The sequence below is a fragment of the Elaeis guineensis genome, chromosome 1, assembly GCF_000442705.2.
Source record: "Elaeis guineensis isolate ETL-2024a chromosome 1, EG11, whole genome shotgun sequence".
Lineage (NCBI taxonomy): Eukaryota > Viridiplantae > Streptophyta > Magnoliopsida > Arecales > Arecaceae > Elaeis > Elaeis guineensis.
In genome coordinates this window covers 49,893,757-49,915,388 of record NC_025993.2, presented here as the reverse complement: position 1 = coordinate 49,915,388, position 21,632 = coordinate 49,893,757, and the positions used below count along the sequence as shown (strand labels likewise).

At 42.0% G+C, this 21,632-nt stretch overlaps 1 protein-coding gene and 1 non-coding gene across 2 annotated transcripts in view; one reads left to right on the top strand and one right to left on the bottom strand.

Annotated features, from left to right (window-relative positions):
* Positions 1-21,632, top strand: part of LOC105035450 (uncharacterized) — a 59,872-nt gene that overhangs the window by 26,400 nt on the left and 11,840 nt on the right. Inside the window, exons 3-6 of the mRNA XM_010911012.4 lie at positions 16,128-16,207; positions 16,947-17,088; positions 17,161-17,310; positions 17,407-17,608. Coding sequence (XP_010909314.1) covers positions 16,128-16,207; positions 16,947-17,088; positions 17,161-17,310; positions 17,407-17,608 — 574 coding nt within the window. The remainder of the gene's footprint in view (positions 1-16,127; positions 16,208-16,946; positions 17,089-17,160; positions 17,311-17,406; positions 17,609-21,632) is intronic.
* Positions 21,101-21,206, bottom strand: LOC140854967 (small nucleolar RNA R71). Its single transcript, XR_012138060.1, has one exon. It is a non-coding gene; the product is annotated as a small nucleolar RNA R71 (small nucleolar RNA).

Sequence of the window (21,632 nt, the reverse complement as noted above, 5' to 3'; positions counted from 1 at the left end):
CTCAAAGACGGGGTTCTTCCTCATGATGCAAAAGAAGCTCGGAAGCTTAGGAACCAGGCCTCCCGATATATCCTTTATGAAGGCAAGCTGTACAAGAGGTCGTACTCTTTGCCCCTCCTGAAATATCTCCGGCTTTCGAAGTCGACTTTGCCTTATGGGAGGTATATAAAGAGTCTGCAGAAGTCACCTGGGGGCCAGATCTTTATCCCACAAACTGCTCCGACAAGGTTATTACTGGCCTACAATGTACGACGACTCTATTGAATATGTCAGAAAGTGTGATCGGTGTCAGAGATACGCGAATATCCAAAGACAGCCTGCCTCCGAACTTACATCCTTGAGTGCACCATGGCCGTTTGCACAATGGGGGATGGATATTCTTGGACCTTTTTCCATGGCATCCGGGCAGCGAAAGTTCCTCCTGGTGGCAATTGACTACTTCACTAAGTGGGTCGAAGCCGAACTTTGGTGAAAATCACAGAAGCTAAAGTGCAGGACTTCGTCTGGAAGTCAATCGTCTGTAGATTCGGCTTACTCAGAACTCTCATTACTGATAATGGGCGATAATTTGCTGGAGCAAGATTTGCTGAATTTTGTGAGGACTTAAACATCTCCCATAACTTCACGTCAGTAGCTCATCCGCAAGCAAACGGTGAAGCTGAGGTGACTAACAGGACTCTGTTGTAAGGAATCAAGGCGAGACTTGAAAAAGCAAAGGGAACTTGAGCAGACGAGCTTTATCATGTGTTATGGGCATATCGAACTACCCAAAAACTGCCCACGGGGGAGACCCCCTTTGCCTTAACTTTCGGAACAGAAGTCGTTATCCCGATTGAACTCAAGCTTCCGTCGGTGCGAGTTGTGGCATTCGACGAGCAGCGCAACTCACAGGATCTCAAGGCCAACCTCGACTTGTTAGAAGAGAAGCGGGAGACAGCTCAAGTTCGGATGGCAGCCTGCAAGCAGAAAGCAGCCCGCTACTACAACTCCCGAGTCAAGAGCAAAGCCTTCAGAGCGGGGGACTTAGTACTTCGGCGAGCCGCTGTTTAACAACCTAAGAACTAAGGAAACTTGTCCCTAACTGGGAAGGCCCGTATGAAGTCAGGGAGGTGATCTGGCCCAGAACATACTATCTAAAAGAGCTCGGAGGAGCAGACCTTCCGCGATCATGGAATGCGGAAAATTTACGAATGTATTACCGATAACTTTGTCCTAAATAAAATTTCATATTCGCATATATTTTCTTTTGGCATGAGCTTATAACGACAGGGAGTAGCTCCTTCAGACAATCGAAATTAAGCGTGTCAGGAACAAGAGGAGAACCTCATCCCGACACAAAACGAAGGCCGATTATTTAGAGATGATGGGGGGAGAGGCCCTTGCAACGGCCCTTATGCGCCCCCACAGCCATGTTAGGAACAGGAGGAGAACCTCATCCTAACATGAGCAAAGTCGAAGGCCCGATTATTTAGAGATCGGATGGGGGAGAGGCCCTTGCAACGGCCCTTATGGCCCCCACAGCCATGTTAGGAACAGGAGGAGAACCTCATCCTAACATGAGCAAAGTCGAAGGCCCGTTATTTAGAGACGGATGGGGGAGAGGCCCTTGCAACGGCCCTTATGCCCCCACAGCCATGTTAGGAACAGGAGGAGAACCTCATCCTAACATGAGCAAAGTCGAAGGCCGATTATTTAGAGACGGATGGGGGAGAGGCCCTTGCAACGGCCCTTATGCGCCCCACAGCCATGTTAGGAACAAGAGGAGAACCTCATCCTAACATGAGCGAAGTCGAAGATCCGATTATTAAGAGACCGGATGGGGGAGAGGCCCTTGCAACGGTCCTTATGCGCCCCCACAGCCATGTTAGGAACAGGAGGAAAATCTCGTCCTAACATGAGCTGAAATCGATTGTCGGGAACAAGAGGAGAACCTCGTCATGATACAAATAAAGATCTTGTTGTTTAAGACCGGATGAGGAGAAAAGCCCCCTCAGCAGCTCCTCTACACCCCTACAACCCCGTTAGGAGCAGAGAGAAAACCCTCGTCCAAACATAAAGAAAGGGGGAGAGAAAAAGGAAAAGCGACGAGCTACACCAGAGATAAGGGAAAAACGAACTACATCTAAGACACAAGGGACCTTGTCTCAACGAAGAAGAAAATTCTTGTCAAAAATCCTCAGTCTTTAAGGGAAAACCCAACACTAGCAGGAGAAAATAGATTTCCTCAAAGTAACGAGAGGTTCGGGCCCCAAGCTCGAATATTGAGAGAAAGCGTCAAACTCGAATGGCTTCAAAAAGACCTTTGGTTATGAACAAAAAAGGCGAATCAACACGGCGATGATCAGGAACCTTCAAACAACGTCGACATCAAACAAGACAAAAGATAAGAGAAGCTCGGTAAACGACAACTCAGAGCAATAGTACACAAGGTGATGAGAAAATTTCATTTTATTTCATTAGTAAAGAATGCATTACAAAAGCCTTTGAAGGCCCAAAAAAAAGAGAAACGACAAGAAAAGAAAAGAATACATGGAACAAAAAGTAAAAAAGCTCTAAGGAAGCTCGGCTTCTTCCGACTTCGAACTCTCGGTTCCAGCCATTATCAGGGATTGCTTTAAGTTCTCAACTTCTTCTTCCAGTTCCTTCTTTCTTAACAGCATCTCCCGATACATTTGGTGGAACCGTCGGCTCTCGCCCTCCGACTTCCGAAGCCTCTTCCTCAGAACTTCGGACTCCGCCTCTGCATCCTTGACCGCCTGCTGCTCATAGGCCAGCTGAATTTTCAGCCGCTGCAGTTCGGCCTTCTCCTGCCCAAGGGCCATGGACAATTCTTCCATGGTCCCCCTCAAGGAGCAGAGCTCGTCAGAGCCTTGAACCGAAACGACCTGGGATCTCTCGGACAACTGCTTTTGGAGGCGAGCAACCTCGTCGGTCGCCGTCTTGAGCCTCCTTCTGTAGTCGTCTACTTGCCCGCACCAGCCGACTCAGTAGGCGTTGTAATTTGCCTCGGCATCCTGTAGCTGCTTCTGGAGGTCGGAGAATTTCTTCGATCAGTCCCGATCGTGGTCGGCTTAAGTTGTAAGCCAGGACGAGCTCCCTTTCAATTGGCCGATTTTTTCCCGTGCGGCTGCTAACTCAACCTCGAGGGAGCTGATCTTGGAAGCCTGAGTCCAAGATCGGTCGCTGATGCGTTTCTGGAGTTCCTCAAGCTCCTTCACGAAGTCGGTCTTCTTCCGGGTGTAGTCCATGAAGCCCTTTTTGTGGAGGTTCTGAAGGCGAGTGACCTCCGCGATAGCTTCCGAATGGCTCTTTCTTAGCCTGTGAAGTTTGTCGCCCATCTTCTTTGATTTCTTCGTTAGGTGACGAACTTTTCTTTTGAGATTCCGGATCATCGACTTCAGAGAAATCTCCTGCGGTTGGGGAAGAGCTTCGACAGGGCACTGTTGTCGGAAAACAAGAGCGTCACAACGCAAATCATTGCAAAAAAGAAGAAAAGAAGAAGAAAAAGGAGCTCTCTGTAAAGAAGAATCCGATTTCATTGATTAAATAGTTCTTAAGTACAAGAAGAAAGAGAAAAAGTCACAATAAAGAAAAAGTACAAAATTAGAGGTTTCGGATCTCTGGAGCAGAAGTGGAGAAGCTCGGCGCCCTCGGAAGGTCGGTCGTGGCAACCGCGGCAGTCGAAGAAGTCCCGACTGGAGGGAGACCGGCAGCGGTTTCAGAAGGTCCGGCTTCATCGTCGGACGCCTTATCCAGGAAGCCGAGGTCCAGTTCGGAAAACTTTCCGACCACCTTCTCCTGACAGAGCTCGAAGCCCTTGATGAAAGCGGCCTGGCCGAACTGGATGTTCAGATCCCTCATCTCGAAGGAGGTCTTGAACTCCTCCACTGCCTGGGCTCGTGCCTCCGAGACTAAGGTCGGGATCTGCTCCCTCAGCTTGGAGACCTCGGTCTCTGCCTTCTTTCTTTCCTCCTCCAGGGCGGCCCTCAGACCCGTCAAAATTTGCTCCTCCTTCTGGAGCGCCTCCTGGAGGCTCGCAACTTCAGCGACCTTCTCCTTCAGGTGGGCGGCCTCAGCCGACGACCTTCCTCCGCCTGGGCTGCTTCCCTCTTGGCATTATTCATCGCCTCGATGTTGGCGATGAGCTGGTGTCCAACTGCAAGAATAACCAGGAAGTCAATATGAAAGCTAAAGGATAAGCTAAGTAAAGAAACGAAAGGAAGGAAAAGTAAATTGACCTACCTCGAGAAAGGACCCTAGAGAGTCACAGACCCGCTGTTCAGGATCGGCGTGGACGATCCTGTGGACAACCTCGGGCAGGATACATCCGTCGATCAATCTTTTTATTAAATCCCTATTGTTGAAGGGATTCTCCCCCGGATCCTCTTCGGAGCCGTCGGCCCCCTCGATGGCTGCCCTGCTGCTGCAGCTCTTGCGAGCCAACGTCTTCTTCCTCCTCCTTTCGACCCTCGGTGCCTCCTCGGGACGAGACTCTGGAGTGGGAACCTCGGTCGGGGGGCTTCTTGAAGAAGTTCGGGGGACTGCGGGCTCGGCGTCGAGGGGGCATCGACGGCAATGGCCGCCTGGGCAGGCACGGTCGAGCTCGTCTCCCCTACCCTCGCTTTCTTCACCGACCCAGAGGTTGCGGCGCCCTTCCTCTTGTGGGCCTTGAGACCCTTGGCTAGCATCCGAGCCGTATCTGCGTCCATATCTGTAATGAAAGAAGATCGGCATAGCTTAGAAAAAGAACAAGAAAAAAGAGGAAGCAGCGAATGACTTGAAATAATAATAATAATAATAAATAAATAAAATACTGGTAGGGTTGAGAGGGCTTAGGCCGACGTTAAATAAGAGTTGCTCCTTCAAGAGGCCGGAGAGGAGAGGAGCTGGATAACCCTTAAGTTTATTGGAGGCTTCAAGGTCGTTCCTTCTCAGGTTAGAAGCTCGGCGGATGGAGTCCCTCAGAGAGCCCCATGGGGGCAATCCCAGCTCCGAGGTCGGGCATCGAACGTAGAAGTACCTCTTCTTCCAGTTGTGGATAGAAGAGGGGGCACCTTTCAGCAGCCCCTTTCTACCGAACTGGAGGGAGAAGTACCACCAGTCCTTTGCCGAAGGGTGATGCTTGAAGGTATAGAAATTCTTAAACAAAGAAAGGGTTGTCGAACTTCAGCTAAACGACAGAGGAAAAGAAATCCTATCAGAAATCTAAAGGAGTTCGGCGCTACAGAAACTAGAGAAATGTTTAAAAACGAAAAAGAGTAACAACAAAAGGTGGAAGTGGAAGTCGAAGTCCGGTGCGGAAAGCTTCTTGGTATAAGCAGAAGCAGCCAGGGGGAGGGGCGCTAGTCCGGTCAGTTGGTCCGGGAAGCTCAAGCTCGTAATCCCGAGGAACCCCGTACTGAATCTTAATCAGCGAGAGTTCGTCCGGAGTCAGAGAGCTGGAAATTGTGTTTGGTACAAAGACCGGACGAGGTCCATCTACAGAATTAAGATTTTGGGGGGCTGGAACGGACGAACTCCTAGAACTGCTAGAGGAGGAAGTGTTGGAGGACATTTTGAATCAAGGGAAAACCCTAAAAAATCCTGAAAAATTGGGAAAAATAAAAAACGAGGTGCTCACGGAGAAACCGAACAGGCGGAACGCGAAGGAGAAAAAACGAAAGAAGAATAAGAAAAAGAGGGGTTCCAGAACTAACCTAGGCTGGTCCGAGAGGTACAGGAAGGCAGCGAGGGTGATGGGGGTCGACCCGAAGAGTGCCTAAGACCGAGAGGGACATGCTGGAGGAAGACGAAGCTCTCAGGGAAGAAGAAGGGGACCGAAGAAAAATCTCAGGCAAAGTGAAACCCCTGAAGTAGGGGGACGGGTTTAAATAAGCAACTGGGTCCGGCGCAATAATGATTGCAGATCTCTCTTGGTCGATCTACAACCGCCGCGTGTCCTACTCATCATGGCAGGCGGCTGATGACTGACAGAATCATTATTGTGCCGTACCTAGAGCAACGCTCCAGCGAGAATTCTGAAAAATCTTTTCGGGTCACCTCGACTTGAAAAGACTCCAGTACCGGCGCGCCAAACGCCAAAATATCTAGAAACAATCGAGTACGAAAATCGAGGGGAGCAACTTCGGCGGTGAAAATTTTTTCTGTACTTCATTAGAAATCCGAACTCAAAAGTAGGAGGACTGGTGTTGGGTATAAAATAACCCCAGCCGAAGTTCGTGAGAGGCCAATCCTCCCAGGACTCTTCCGGCTTCCGATCTTGTGCAGCGTCTTTCTGAACTCCTCTGGCCGTCCGAGCTTACACAGTACCGTCCGGACTCCTCCAGCGGTCGATCTTCCACAGTGTCCTCCAGATTCCTCCAACGGACGAACTCCTATCGTGCCATCCGGACTTCTCCAATAATGAGCTCCTTCATTCATCTACCGGACTGCTCCAAATACTCTCTGGGCTTCACTATCAACCGATTTTCTACAGTGATTGACTACTCTCCGAATCTTTTCTAGACTTCTTCCTGCCATGATCGACTTTACTCCGAACTTCTTTCGGACTTCGTCAATGTCCGAGCTTCTCCAGCAGCAGGACTTCTACAGTAACCAGACTCCATCTAAGTTTCTACGGTGGTCGACCGCCTTCCGAATTTCATCTGAGCTCCTACAAGAGCCGGACTCCGTCCGAACTTTTACAGCGGATGGATCCCAGACGAACTTTTATAACGGACGGGCTCCACCAGCCGGATCTCTACTACGAACTTCTATTGCAAGCGGACTTCATCTGAGTTTCTACAATAAGAAGTCTCAATCCGGGCTTCCACGGCAATCGGACTCCGTCCGAACTTCTACAGTAAACGGCCTCCTTCCGGACTCCTACAAGAATCGGACTCCGTCCGAACTCCTACAACAGAATGGAATTTCAGACTCCTCCGGCAGATGAACTTCCACAACGTCTTCCGAACTCCACTATCGGTCGACCTTCTGCTGGATTCCTCATGAAATCGGACCTCTCCAGCGGACAGTATTCAGACGAGCTTCTACATCAGACAAATTCTAGACGGATTTCTCTAGCAATCGGACTCCTGTCGGACTTCTCCAACAGAAAGTTTCCGTCCGAGCTTCTACAGCAGATGATTTCCACCTGCAGCATCAACGCCTAAGGCACCCAACCACAGTCAACCCATCAGCAACCTCGAAAACATCCGAGCTTCTCTTAAATTGCTGAGACAGAGAGCTATTCCGCTTCACCAGACGTCCCAACCGAGCTTCAGCCTTCCGGTCCGAACTCCCCGGCAAGTTGCGACAATGGACACCACTCCACTCTCTGTAACAGACCCCACGTGGCCCCACCATTCTCCTGCAAGTCGCGACAACGGACACCACGCCGCTCTCCGTAACAAACTCCACATGGCCCCACCACTCTCCGGCAAGTCGCGACAACGGACACCACTTCACTCTCTGTAACAAACTCTGCGTGGCCCTAAACGGTCCACTATCAGGCAGTTACGGACGTCGCTGTCAATCGGTTACGCTTTTCCGTCTATAAAAGCAAACCTCCAGATACGTTCTCTTCTAAGCTAAAAATTCTATCTCGAAACTCTGCTAAAAATCCCATTCGAGTGCTCCATTTCTGTTGAAGCAGAATACTGATTTGAGCGTCGGAGGGTCTTGCCGGAGCACCCCCAACTCCGGTTTAGACTTTCTTTGCAGGTCTCGGCGGCAGCCACGATCCCCTCGACTCCAGCTTCTCTAGCATCGGCGGAATTTTGCACCAACACACAGCCTGATCTCCCTCCCCACCCTCCTATAGATCAAAACAGGGGTGCTGCCCCTGTTTTGATCCGTAGGAGGGCGGAGAGGCCGACGATGGCTCTCTCTTTTTCTCTCTTGGTTCTTCCTCTTCTCTGCTCTAATCGTCTGAGGGACTCTATGACCGTCTGGTAGCCACTATAGGACTCACTGCTCTCTCCCTCCCTCTCCTCTCTCTTCTTGTTTTCCTCTCTTTGGTTCCTCTCCCCTATACTGTCTCTATTGTGTCGGTTCGGGCTTGGCATAGAATGGCATGGGCGTGTATTGAACTGTGCCACTAGCTGGGCCCTGGTATCAACACAACCAATCTTCGTTATGGGCAACATAATTTTAGAGTTTTCGGAATTTTAGAAATCCGGTGCTGTAGAAAACTGATGCTAAATTCATTTATCACAAGTGGAGTGGAAGTTATCTTTTGATGTGATCAAAATTTAATTTTAAAATGCTACATTAGCCCATTAAAACTGTGGTAAAACTGTGGCAAACTATTCACTGAACAGTACCATTAACAGTCCCTTCCCCCCACCCCCCTCCTCTCTAGACACGTGTGTTTTCTAGTTGATATTCTCTGCATTTTTCTTCCCCTCCCCTCTCCTTCATGACAAGGAGTTAAATGCAGCCAAAATAGCAGCTGGCTACTTATCAAGCAATGTTTTAGTTGGTTCTACGGCTCAGTTCATTTCCTTTAAAGGAGTTCTAGTGGGATTAAGAAAGATGGCCGATGGAAGCTATTAAGATATACATATACATATACATACATACATACATATACATACACATATGTATATATATGTACATAGATACATATACATATGTATATATATGTATATATATACATACATACATATACATATATATATATACACATATGTAGATATATATACATATGTATACATATATATGTGTATATATATATATGTATATGGATATATATGTATATGTGTGTATATATATATATATGTATATATATACATATGTATATACATAGGTATATGCGTATATGCATATGTATGTATATATGCGTATATGTATCTGGAAAATATATATGTATATGTTATATATATGTGTGTGTGTGTATCTGGAAAATCAACACATGGAGTTTATTTTGAGATAAAAGGTATTCGGTCTTCTTCGTCTTCTCCAGACTTGGGATTAGAGTGAGGCTGTTTTCTGCCAGCATTTAGAAGAGAAAAAAAAAAAGCTTCAGTAGTGTGCAGATTCTCGTTATTCTTGCACTCAGTTCTTCACTTTTTTCTTCTCTTTCATGCTTAAACACTGCTATTAACAGTAGGCCTTTAGTTGATATTCATGTCTGCGGTTAGAGTGACACTATTTTCCACCAGCATTTACAAGGGGAAAAAGCTTCAGTAATGTGCAGATTTCATATTAAACTTCAGTTCTGATTTTTTTTTTTTTTTTTTCTAGTTTAAATCTTGTAGTTTCCTATCTTCTAAGAGGCTGCATCATCTTTTATTAAGTTACCTCCATTATGTATAGCGTGCTAGATGGAAGAATCACCTAAGGCCATAGGTTGTAGGAAAGTTATAATTGAAAGCCACCATTTCCTTCAGGAAAGCTTTTGATTTTAATACTAGCCTTGTGGTTATCTTTACCCATCAAAATGATTCTTCTTGGCTGAGTAACTTGGATCCCTGTTCCCTCATAAATGTTGGATCTATGCACAGTTTTCTATGAAATCAGGTGCAGTTTATGCTGATTTGTTAGATGTCCCTAAAGGAGGGAGGCATAGAAAGTTTTTGTAGGAGCAAAGTTTGTTGATCCTTACCAAGGGTACATCCAAATAGGACTGACAACTCCCTTTGATGTTGATGCCAAATATGCTTGTTAGCAAACCTTTGAAAGAATAGTGTCCAACAAACCAATCGCATAGATAATGTGATGGGACTATTCTATGTTATCTTCCTGCTCATTTGCATGATATTGATTATTTTATATATTTATGAGGCATTATGTTTTGTCATTTGCGGTATTATGTTCATGATTATGACGAACTCTATAGATTGGGATAATGATTTTAGAGTCATGATGAGATCATGCCAGTGAGACCTAAAACCTTAATAGTCCCAGTCTAAAATGTTTTTAATTGTAGGATCATCGAGCCGGATTTCGATGATGCCAGTAAGATTGTTATATTCTATATGTGCTCGACAGAGAGGATGATTGATCTCACAATCACTTATGTGGTGACACTAATACAAGGATATAAATGCTCGTTAGAGAATGAGTTCACTGAATTGATTGGAGAATATCTGATGGAGCCTTACACACCTTATACTTATCCAACCTAAGATATAACTAAATTAGGACTCTTGCACACCAGTTTTACTCAAAACAGGACTTTCAAAACCAACTCTAAAAAATGCCTAGGAAAAATATCCAAAAATGTAATAAAATAGATTTTGTGCTCCATCATTCACTTCCACCATCCAAGATTGCATTAACATGTTCTCTTGAATGGGGCCCACATACGATGTCCATTGCTGGATGTCTAGTAATTGATGATGGAAGCCCACGGGCATTTTTTCTTAAAATTGAAGCATCGGATCACAACTTTGGTGCATCTCAATCTGCTGCCTGAAGGCTTCAGATCATCTGATACACGCCGCAACATAATGGAGCACAAAAATTGGCTAAGTACAGTTATCATTAGCCATGGATCTTGCCATTAATCACTGAGTTGGAATTAATTTACTGTCTACATCCAAATCTTTTGGATCCTCCTTTGATGGCTTAATGATTTGATGAACCTGTTGAAGATCCCCTTGTGGCTTGATAATCTTGATGTTGAGATCTTCAATCGATCTTTGCTTGTTTGATATTTGTATCATAAATCATCAGTTTTAGTCTCTACTTGCACTGATTTTCAACTTGCAACTCTTGACTTGCAATTTCACCTCAAGTTCTTTAATACCTAATGTTACTACAACCATACAATGTAGATAATGTAGTCAAAGGTGCATATAGGTGCAAGGCACAGGTGAAGCCCTCCCCTAGTGCCTCACTGATAGTGAGGTAAAGTCCCTTTAGAGAAGTGTACCAAAAACATAAAAGGCATGTGCCTTGTTAAGACTCTAAGGCACAAAAAAGGTTCATCTTTCTTAAATAAAGTTCAATCTCCAGATTAGATCTGCAAGAATAAATCTCAGCCATTGATCAAAGACGTACAATTAAAAGACAAGAAGCATTAATTAGGCAGCTGATTCGGTGAGGGAAGGAGGGAGAAAGAGGAAATCTAGGGTTTGGTGCTTCAGGCTTCTCTTCTCGGTTGTGCAACATTGACCCGGTAAGCTTATTCTTTTCTTCTTTCTTCTTCTTTCTCATCCTTTTCTACTTTGGACAGGTCCCTTGCTGCTATATGAAACAGGGGACCCTCTTGCTGTGTGAAGGAGGGGACTGAAATACCCCATTTTTGGCATCATCTTCCCCCTTGTCTTCCTCCTCTTCCACAGCTGCTGTAGCTGCAATTATAGCTGTTTCTTTCAATCAGAAACATAACAAAGGAGACGACATGCATGTTCTTTATGTGTATAAATGTGAACTCAAATGCATTTTTGGTATTTGTGTTCATAAATCAATAACTTATTATTAAATATATTTAGAATCATGTATGCATTATTAGTTATATGTGTATTTATGTTTTTTGCACCTCATTTCATCAAGGCGTGCACGTTGCGTCGCACCTGTCATGTATGCTCCCAGAGACCTTGGTGCTTTAGTGCTCCTTGAGCCTTTGAGTACTTTGAATGTACTGCTCATGGACATCAGATCATTGTTGATAGATGTCATTGTCAATTAAGTGTCCAATTGCTCAAAGATCTTGTATTTGACATGTTAATGAAGATTATCGAGCTTGGAACTCAGCTGATAGCATGATAAAAGGGGAGAGCAACAAAGAAGATAGAATGAACCAAGAAAGGAATGGAAGAATTAAGTAGGACCCTAGCTCTGATCCCAAATTTGATGTAGGACAAATTGATGTTGGCCTACAAAGGAGTAGGTGGACCTAAAGATCAAAGAAGATAAAGGTTTGATAACAAGTTTATGTTGTTGTACAGTCCTAGAAAATAGGGCAGAACAGAGGCTTAGAGGTGATTTTGAATGAGAAGTTTTTTTATTTACATTTTTGTGAAAGGTAGAGCTGAAGGTAAGTGAATTATGGCTGATTGGTGTGATTGGTGAAGGTCAATAGTTGACCTGTACAAGTATTCAATCTTTAGGCATAGAAACTAGCACAACATATTAGATGGTAGCAAAAATAAAGAAAAGAGATACAGGTTAAGAACAGATAGTGAAGAACAAGAGGGGAGGAGTGGGGGAGAGGGGGTAGAGCCTAGCCAATAGAAATTCTTCCATGCAAAATAATTTAATAATCTTCATCAATTCGTCACTTTATATAGACTCATATTTATAGACTCCACAATAATGAAAACCTTATTTTGTCCCCAAGAAAGGACTCTTTTGACTTGTCTTTTATGACTTAGGACCCTTTTCTAATAGATTGGCTTCCTAAAGGACTCCTAATTAACTAAAAGATTCTGCAACATCCAAAATTCTCAAATGACAATAGAAAATTATGAATCTTGCACACTAATCTTACTTGAGATAGAACTCTAAAACCAATGCTGAATATTTATATATAATATTTTAGTCCTCCATCACATCCTTCCTCAACCCGAGTTTGGCCAAATAGCGCGCACACACAGACACACACATGCACACGCGCACACAGATTAAATTACATATTCAATGTTGAACACACACACACACACACACACGCACAGATTAGATTACATATTCAATGTTGAACACACACACACGCATGCACACGCAGATTAAATTACATATTCAATGTTGAACACACACATAGAGATTAAATTACATATTCAATGTTGAATTTTATCATCCATTGTTAAATGGTTATGATTGTCTCTCTTACAACTGAAGAGAAAATCGTAACCTAATCCATTGGCATTCCTCATTTCCCATTCCCTCCTTTGTCTTGCCATCCTCCTCCATGTACTTTATCATTTGCTGATTTTTTTTATGTCTATCTTCCTAGTTCTCTTTCATGTAACTTCTTCAATCCTTGATTCTGCTGACTGCTTGATTGTTTTGTTTTGTTTGCCTCCTCATACCTCACCTTGCCATCCATTCATCTCTTCATCAATATGCTCTCTAATCCCTCAATTCCTCCACTTGTCCAACCCTCCTTTTTTTTTCATCCACTCACTCTATTGTCTTCCTTTTCCTTTCTCAACTTCTATCCTTTCCACTACTGATCTATTCATTCTCTATTCTCCTCTTAATTGGTTGTGCTCCTCTACTTGTGTCCTCCAATAGGGCAGGCACTAGGGTGAGCTTTCTATTTCACCATGTGTCCCCTAGTACCCATTTTAAAAAAGAAACCCAAAAATCAAGGACTTCTCCGTTATCAGTCTCATGATTAAAAAACTGAAAAAGGAAAGAAAATCACACATGTCATCTTCTTGCTTGCTCGTTTCTAGAACATATTTTTTATCAGTATATACTACATGGTTTGATGATACTGACTAAACAAATTAGTCATCTAGTAAGCAGATACACCCGTCTGGGTAAATTGATATGCAATTTTCAAAACATGGTGTTCATCAGTACCAGACACAGCTAGATGATCTATAGTTTGTAAATTAGTCATCTAGCAATCCAAGATATACCTTCAAGTAAATTGATATGCAGTTTTCAGAATATCATGTTTACCAATACAGACTACATGGCTAAATAATATATACTTGTTGACTTTCTAATACATATGGCAAGCTTCTTCGGTATATACTCATCATTGTTCAATACATATTTTCAGGTAAATCGATGCATGATTTTCAGAACATCATGCTTTTTATCAGTACATGCCGTATGACTAGGTGATATACACCTAGCAAATTGTCATTGAACAAGCCAATACACATCTCTAGATAAATTAATATATAGTTTTCAGGATATGTTATCAATACCAGTACATAGTGCACAGTTTTTTGGCTTTATCTAACATAAGAAATTATATACATACCATTTGTTAGATTCCAAGAACTCTTAGGTGCAAAGATCCTGGAAAAGAAAGGGATTTGGAGGAGAACGGGACTCATAAAGGAGGAGGACCTCACAAACTGGAGGAATGGCTTGACGAGGAAGAGAACTGATGGAAAGGCTTGACAAGGAAGAAAGAGGATGTCGCTTGCGATTTTCTTTCACTTTTTGATTTCTTTTTAATCACAGGATTGATGACTTCATTAATAGGAGATGTCCCTAACTTTTGGGTTTCTTCTTTAAGATCCACACTAGAAAAACATGGCAAAATAGGAAGTCTGCCCCATATTTTTTCTCTTTGGTGCCCCCACCATATGATCTTTGTTCCACCTTTGCTGCCACATTCATCCTTCACTTGCATCCTTTAGTCCTAGGATTAGGTCCATTCGGGCCTCTGGCTAATTTCAAACTTGGCCTTGCAAGGTTTAGCCTGGGTTTTCAGACAATGTGTAGGCCAAGGCCTGACCGGAAGCATTAGTAAATTAATCCAGACAAGGTCAGCCAAGAATAGCCTAACCTGGAACTGATTCATTTTGAGCCCCAAATATATAAATACATATTACCAAGGTATCGGGGATGTTACATATACTGCTAGTGCCTTTGTCATGATTCTTTTACTTGTTCATAGATTAGCAGGTGACATCTAGTGTCTAGATGATATTACATGGCCATTGTCATGATTATAATCCTTGTTAAGGCAATATGGGAAATAGTCTGGCATCAAATTCTCATGAAAAATTGATACAGAAGTTTGCATTCGTGGTTTCTGCTTTTGATGCTAGTTATGCTGTTATGGATGTGACCATGTCTTGTGAAGAAAGAGGTCATTCAGCTAGTCTTCTACTCTGAAATTATGAAATTTCCACTTGTAGACCTATGTCAGATTATTCAATAGTGCATTTCAATGTTATTCACAAACTGGCTGGCCTCATAAAGTGGGGGGGGGGGGGGGGGCACTTTTGTTGGAGGTGATCAGGTGAAGTGATAACACTTCTCTAGTTCAGTTATCACCTGTTTCAAGTTACTTGAGGTTGTATCATGATACCTTTCGGAGCTGAGAGATGTGTCTGGGACATCTAATATGCAGGCTTAGAGTTTTATTGGCAATTTGAAAAATATCGGGCTGTAGATACACATTTATTTTTTCTTTCCTTTTTTCAATATTGGTAGTTTTCAAGTGGGGCTCTGGGGGAGGGGGAATTCACTTGTTAATGTGGTTCACTTTCCACTTGTTTCAAGTTGATGTCCTATTGACTAATTAATTAGGTGCATCAGGTGTAGAGGGAGAGTTTTCATGGGTAATTTTCTTTCTGATTTATAGTTTTTTCAGGTTTTCATTCACATACATATGAAGATCTAGGTGGATTCAAAATTTGGGAACTTTTAAAATGTCTTATAGTACATGTCTATATCAAGTAAAAGGATGCGGTTAGTGGTGTTTATCATTAAATAATTGAACTTTGTATTACTTGAAATATCTCATTTTCAAATCCTTAGAAGCACTCCAAGAGGTTTTGAGAAATTGATGCTGCTGGGTATCTCTTTTATTTGAACAAATCTACTATAGATGATTATTTTGCAGTTTGCATGCAGTAACTTCAGAGAATACTAATGGCTCTTGTGGTCCATGTGGTTGCATTGGATGCATTTTTCACATACGGCAGCCAATCATTCCAAGAGTCAGCAGAGTCAGCACTTCATATCAAAAAGGACAAAGGATGGCTTGAACAAAACCTGGTGGATGGAATGGCAGGCTTATGGTTCTTGAAAAGATTTACATAGCCTACTTCATGCTCCTCACCAATTTAAGATGGAGTTCGAAGCTTTACCTCTATATCTTTATTCTATCATGTTGTATTCCTAACAGAACCAGCTCTGCTCGACGTTTTTAGCCATTGGATAGTTGTCCAAAATTGTTCTCTGATATCTCAGATATCTGAAGTTCTTGTTCCAGCTAGGAAAATGGAAACAGCTTGATAGTATTTGTACTAGTGGATCTGTTTCTTCTAACTGGATTTTACAAATAGAAAAACACTTACCATTTAGTTTATCTTTGTGTGTTATTGGAGAAAACATTGCGATCTTCTACAGTTTATTTGATGATTACAACTGCAAAGATGTCTATACAGTGTTGTAATGCTGTTTAGTACAATAGTTTAATATATTATTGTTATTATTATCATACTATTATTATTGTTATTATTATTATTATTTTGTGATCAGTCACTATACATGTAATGCAGAATGACAAGCGGGAGAGAGTTGTGAAGGCCAGTCGTGATGTGACAATAAATAGCAAAAAGGTTATATTCCAGGTGCACAGGTAATCAGGAAAATCTGCATATTGGCTCCATGGTTTCTTTTGTCATTTGCAGTATCCTTTTTGATTCAATTCTTATGGTACTAGCTTTTACTATCTTGCTATGTTGTTACACTGCAAGCAGCTTTCCTTTCCACATTGTGTTTGTCTCATTGAAATAAACTTTAGTTCAAACTAGGAGAGCCAGCAGCCTATTTCCTCTTCATGTTTTCTTATTTGTATGGCTCTACAACAGTATATGACATGCTTAGTAGTTACTAAGACTAGTCAACCGAAATTCACTGTCTAATAGGTGATCACAAGATAACAATAATATGCTTTCTTCTTAATCTCACAACAGTTTGGTCAAATTGCTCGTTTTATGTTTGAACTTCTGTTTTGAAACGGTTCTTAATTAACCAGATGGTTAAATCTAGTCATTTACTATGGGCAAAGCTGCAGAGATTTTGATAGGTTGGTGCAGATATTTGATGACATGCATTGTTCGACGAACATTAAATTTTTGTTTATCTCATTCACCAGAATTCTTTAGGTTCTTAAATGTATCCAAGGTTCTCATTTTGTGTTCTTTAATGCAATTTTACCTATATGCTCATCTAATGGAAACTTGTTGCCTCATGTTGTTAATGCAACATCTGCACCTGAATTATTTATTGATTTCTATTTATGTGCGTTGTATAATTTCTTGGTTGTTAATTGATAATTTACATGTTCCTGGAACTATTCCTTTTCCTTATTCCAGAATCAGTAAGGATAACAAAGAAGAAGTCTTGGCAAAGGCAGAAAATGATCTTGCAGCTGTGACCGATCAGTATATATCCAGATTAGTAAAAGAGTTGCAAGGGACTGACTTTTGGAAGCTTAGGCGTGCCTATACCTTTGCAGTTAGTAGCTTTGAGTCCTTTTTTGTTTCAGTTTTTTGAAGCAACTCTTTCAAACTTTTAGGACTATTGCAGGTCCAAGAGTATGTTGAAGCTGCAACATTGTGTAGATTCTGCAAGACTGGGACTCTATTGAATCTTGCTGAGATTAATGCTTCTTTGCTACCGCTTAGTGATCAATCTGTTGAACCCTTGCAGATAAATGTTCTTGACTACCTTTTGGGGGTAATTATTAGGTTTTTTTTCTTTATTTTTCATTAGTGTTCATTTCCTAATTTCTTCCGGGAAATGGAATCTTCCGTTTTCTTTATTTTGTTTTAGCTTTCAGATTTGACTGGAGAGCTGATGAGACTTGCCATTGGTCGAATATCAGATGGAGAAGTTGAATATGCTGAGAAGATATGTCGATTTGTACGAGATATATATAGGGAGCTAACCCTTCTTGTACCTCTTATGGATGATAACTCTGAGATGAAGAAGAAAATGGAAACAATGCTTCAAAGTGTAGTAAAGATTGAAAATGGTACGAGGCTCTCATCTTATGAAGTATTCAATGATATGATCTTTTTTATGGTGAACATAATATATTGTTCGAAAGGAGCTTGCAGATAAAAGGATATATATAATTAATATATCTATATATGCAGTTTTGGTAATTGTCATTTATGGAATACTTTGACAAAATATTGGTATCTAAAAGATACTAAAATTAAGGTAAATTTTTTTTTGTCAAATTCTAATATATGAATAATCTGTCATTCTGTTGGACATTGGACGCATTCTAAAACTCTAGGTGTAGTGCCATTACAAAACAAACTTACATTCAGTTCACTATTTTAAAAGGTGATTGCCTGGGCTTAGGTAGTCCCCTGGTTGCCTTGCTTAGCACTTAACCATCTAGACAGTACCCTATGAAGTGTGCCATCTTCGAAAATTGATCCACAACCACGAGCACTAAATCACATCGCCGTGGGTCACAGGGAGCCCCAATACAAAGTCCATATTGATCTCCTCCCATGGATGATTAGGAACTGGCAAAGGGGTATACAATCCTGCATTAGTCACTGTCCTCTTCGACATCTGGCACACTCGACAATGCTGCACATGTTAGACCACATCACGCTTCATCTTGGATCAGAAATATTTGTTGTGAATCAGCGTGAGGGTCTTATCTTTAACAAAGTGGCCTTCCCTATGGAGCTCCTGCACAAACTTCTCCCGTAAGGAATAATTGGGAATACAGAGCTGCACACCATAAAACAAAAAACCATCATGCAATTGATAATCAACTCGATCATGAGCTTGGACCTCCTGTAAAATATTGGCAAATTTGGATCATTGGTATAGAGGTCCTTCAATGCATCAAAACTGACCACTTTTATCTTAAGAACATCCAGAAGCTTGGCTGTCATGCTGAGCGCATCCGCTACTTTATTCTGAGCACTAGACTTTTGCTTCAGAACAAAATAAAATTCTTGCAAATAATTCACCCACTTGACATGTCTGTGGCTCAGCTTCTCGTGACCATAGACGTACTTTAAGGCCTTATGGTCAGTGTAAAGGATGAACTCCCTCTGGACTAGGTAGTACCATTATTGTCAGAGCGCGCTAACTACAACATAAAACTCAATGTCATAGGTAGAATAATTCAGCTTGGACCTTGTTAATTTTTCGCTGTGGAAATAAACCGGCCATCCTTCTTAGTTGAGAACTCTCCCGATTCCAGGAGAAGATGCATCACATTCCACCTTGAAGATTTTAGAGAAATCTGGAAGAGCAAGGACATCAGCAGCAGCAATCTTTCTTTTGATTTCTTCGAAGGTAGTCTACACCTCAGAAGTCCACTGCAAATGTCTCCTTTTCATGCAATCTGTCACTGAATATGTGATGGAACTGAATCCCTGGATAAATCTGTAGTAAAAGTGTTAGAAAATGCTTGGTATTTTTCATGCATGCAGATTTTAAATCGACAACGGAGCAGAAATAATATAGATTAAAATATTTTTAATCAAAGAAGCATAAGATCTCATCTAGAAAAACACCTAATAGGATCTTCATATGAGAAATCAGAATTAGATATGAAATTATAAAAGAGGAATAAGATCTGATCTTATACTTTTGCGTAGGTAGTTCTTCACCGTGATCTGAGATCCGTAGATGTCTTCGAGATTTCTTGAAGCTGCACATGCGTCCGGCCTCTACAGATACCACACGGAGTTGATCTCGATCAGTAGCCTCCGAAACTACTGGAATGCTAGCTCCCTTGTAGGTTTCTCTCCTTCAGCAGTTGGATCTGTCTTTTTCTTTCTGTCTTTTTCCTTCGCAAGAGATCCAAGGAAGAAGACAAAAGGATGAAGAGGGAGGAGTAGATGCGTGATGATAAATACTTAATTTAAGTCATTTAAAGCAGAAAATTATAGTTAATTTATTTTATTTATTAAGAATTTGATGTTTCTTTTTATGTTTTACAGGAAAGGTGATCGCCGATACAAAGAGTCCGATTCATAGATCAAAAAGACTCAAGTTTGAAAAAAATTGGACTTAAAATAAAATTAAAATAAAAGAAGGATGCATACGGTATTATAAAAAATGAAGATACTATGCAAGGAATCCAAAAAGGATATAGGCGTCATTTTAAAGAAACAAAAGTTTCTTTTTGGTAATCAAAAAGAGAAGTGAGCGCTTCCTAACAACAGCAGCGTGGGCGTGGGCATTGCGGGCAGCGCGGGCGAGCGTGCGCGGGCGCGGGCGAGAGCGGAGCGGGCAAGCGGGTGCGCGGGGTTCATGGGGACAGACGAACAGATGGAAGGAAAAAAATATATATTTGGAAATACTTCAAAAGAAAAAATTTGTATTTTCTTTATCTGCTTGTGATCTTTCCATCTCATCCATCCATTTTTTAGTCTTTAGTACTTTTTTTAGTCCCACATCGAAAAATCATGTAAAACTCTTCCCTCCTAACACCTATAAGGTGGGGATTTGATCACCCTTCCTTGGCCCACAAATCACTCCCTTGCATTTGCATAACCTAGACCTTAATCTAAAAGTAATTAGACGTTGACCCTAAGGATTTCGAGCTCATTAGGACAAGTGATCCTGAGAGTTGAACCAGGTTAGACTTGGTCAGCTAGCTGGTGTCTAGGCAAGTGGTTTGCGGGACGACTGGGCCCGAAGGAAGGTGGTTTTTAATTGGTTCCGTTCGCTGACCTGACCAATTTAATTGGTGTTTAAGGAAAGCAACTGGGGGACTCCCACCAACCTTACACTTACCTGGCCAGTTGGTTGGTCAAGTTCCGACTTGGAGGGCTTGAAGGCTAACTACAGTTAGGAGCTGTCTAGAACTAGGGTAACTTTAGGATAGAGAGTCCACTGCGTGCTAACTTGATTGTAATTAAAATCTAACCACAACTAATTCTTCTATTAGTTTTAGGACTTCTTAGGATCTCTTCTTTAGAACTCTTTTCTCTCTTCTCTTCTCCTCTTAATAAAAAAAAAAATCCTTAACAGACTAGGATAGTCCTACATAGACCTTTTAGTTGCATGTTAGGTCGACGATCACTAAAACCCGACTTGCAACCATTAGACGAAGAATTAGAAAAGACTCTTAGGACTATCCGAGTTAGAAACATGGCTGCACCTGGTGAGGCTAATCCTCCACGCTCATTGAGAGAATATTTCACTCCATCCTCGTATACTTACTCTCCATGCATTCAAGCACCTCCAATAGAAGCTACCCAATATGAGATTAAGTCTAGCATTATTCAAATGTTGCCATCATTCTATGGACTTAGTAACGAGGACCCATACAAACACTTGGATGAATTTCTTGAAATTTGTTCCACAGTAAAAATCCAAAATTTCTCCGATGATGCCCTTAGGTTGAAACTGTTCCCTTTTTCACTTAAGGACAAAGCCAAGCATTGGTTAAACTCCTTAAACTCTATAACCATTTCAACTTGGGATCATCTTCAGAGAGAATTTCTCAAGAAATACTTTTCAATTGGAAAAACAAATCAAATTAGAAAAGCTATCACTAGTTTTTCCCAATTGGAGGGTGAACTTTTTCATGAGACATGAGAAAGGTTAAGGGACCTCATTCGTAAATGTTCACACCATGCTGTCCCTAAATGGCAACTTTGTCAGTGTTTTTATGATGGTCTATCGGAGAAACATCGATAAATGGTTGATGCATCATGTGGTGGGACATTCATGCTAAAGAGTGAGGATGAAGCCTGGCAGCTCTTTGAAACACTTAGTGAGAATTCCCTACATCATATGTCTGCCACTTCTAAAGAACAACCCATACTTCAACAAAAAAGAAGTGGAATTTATCAGATTGGAAACGTCATGGATATCCACAGTAAGGTAGATGAACTGTCCCAAAAATTAGATCGTCTTCTAAATACTGGACAATCCCCGATTCCACCTAACCCAATCCAAGAAGTTTGTGCATTGTGTGCAAGTCCGAACCATTTTGTTAGTGAATGCCCAGCCGCACCTCAATTTTCTGAGTTTGTGCACGAGCAGGTTCAGCAAGCTCAAGTCCA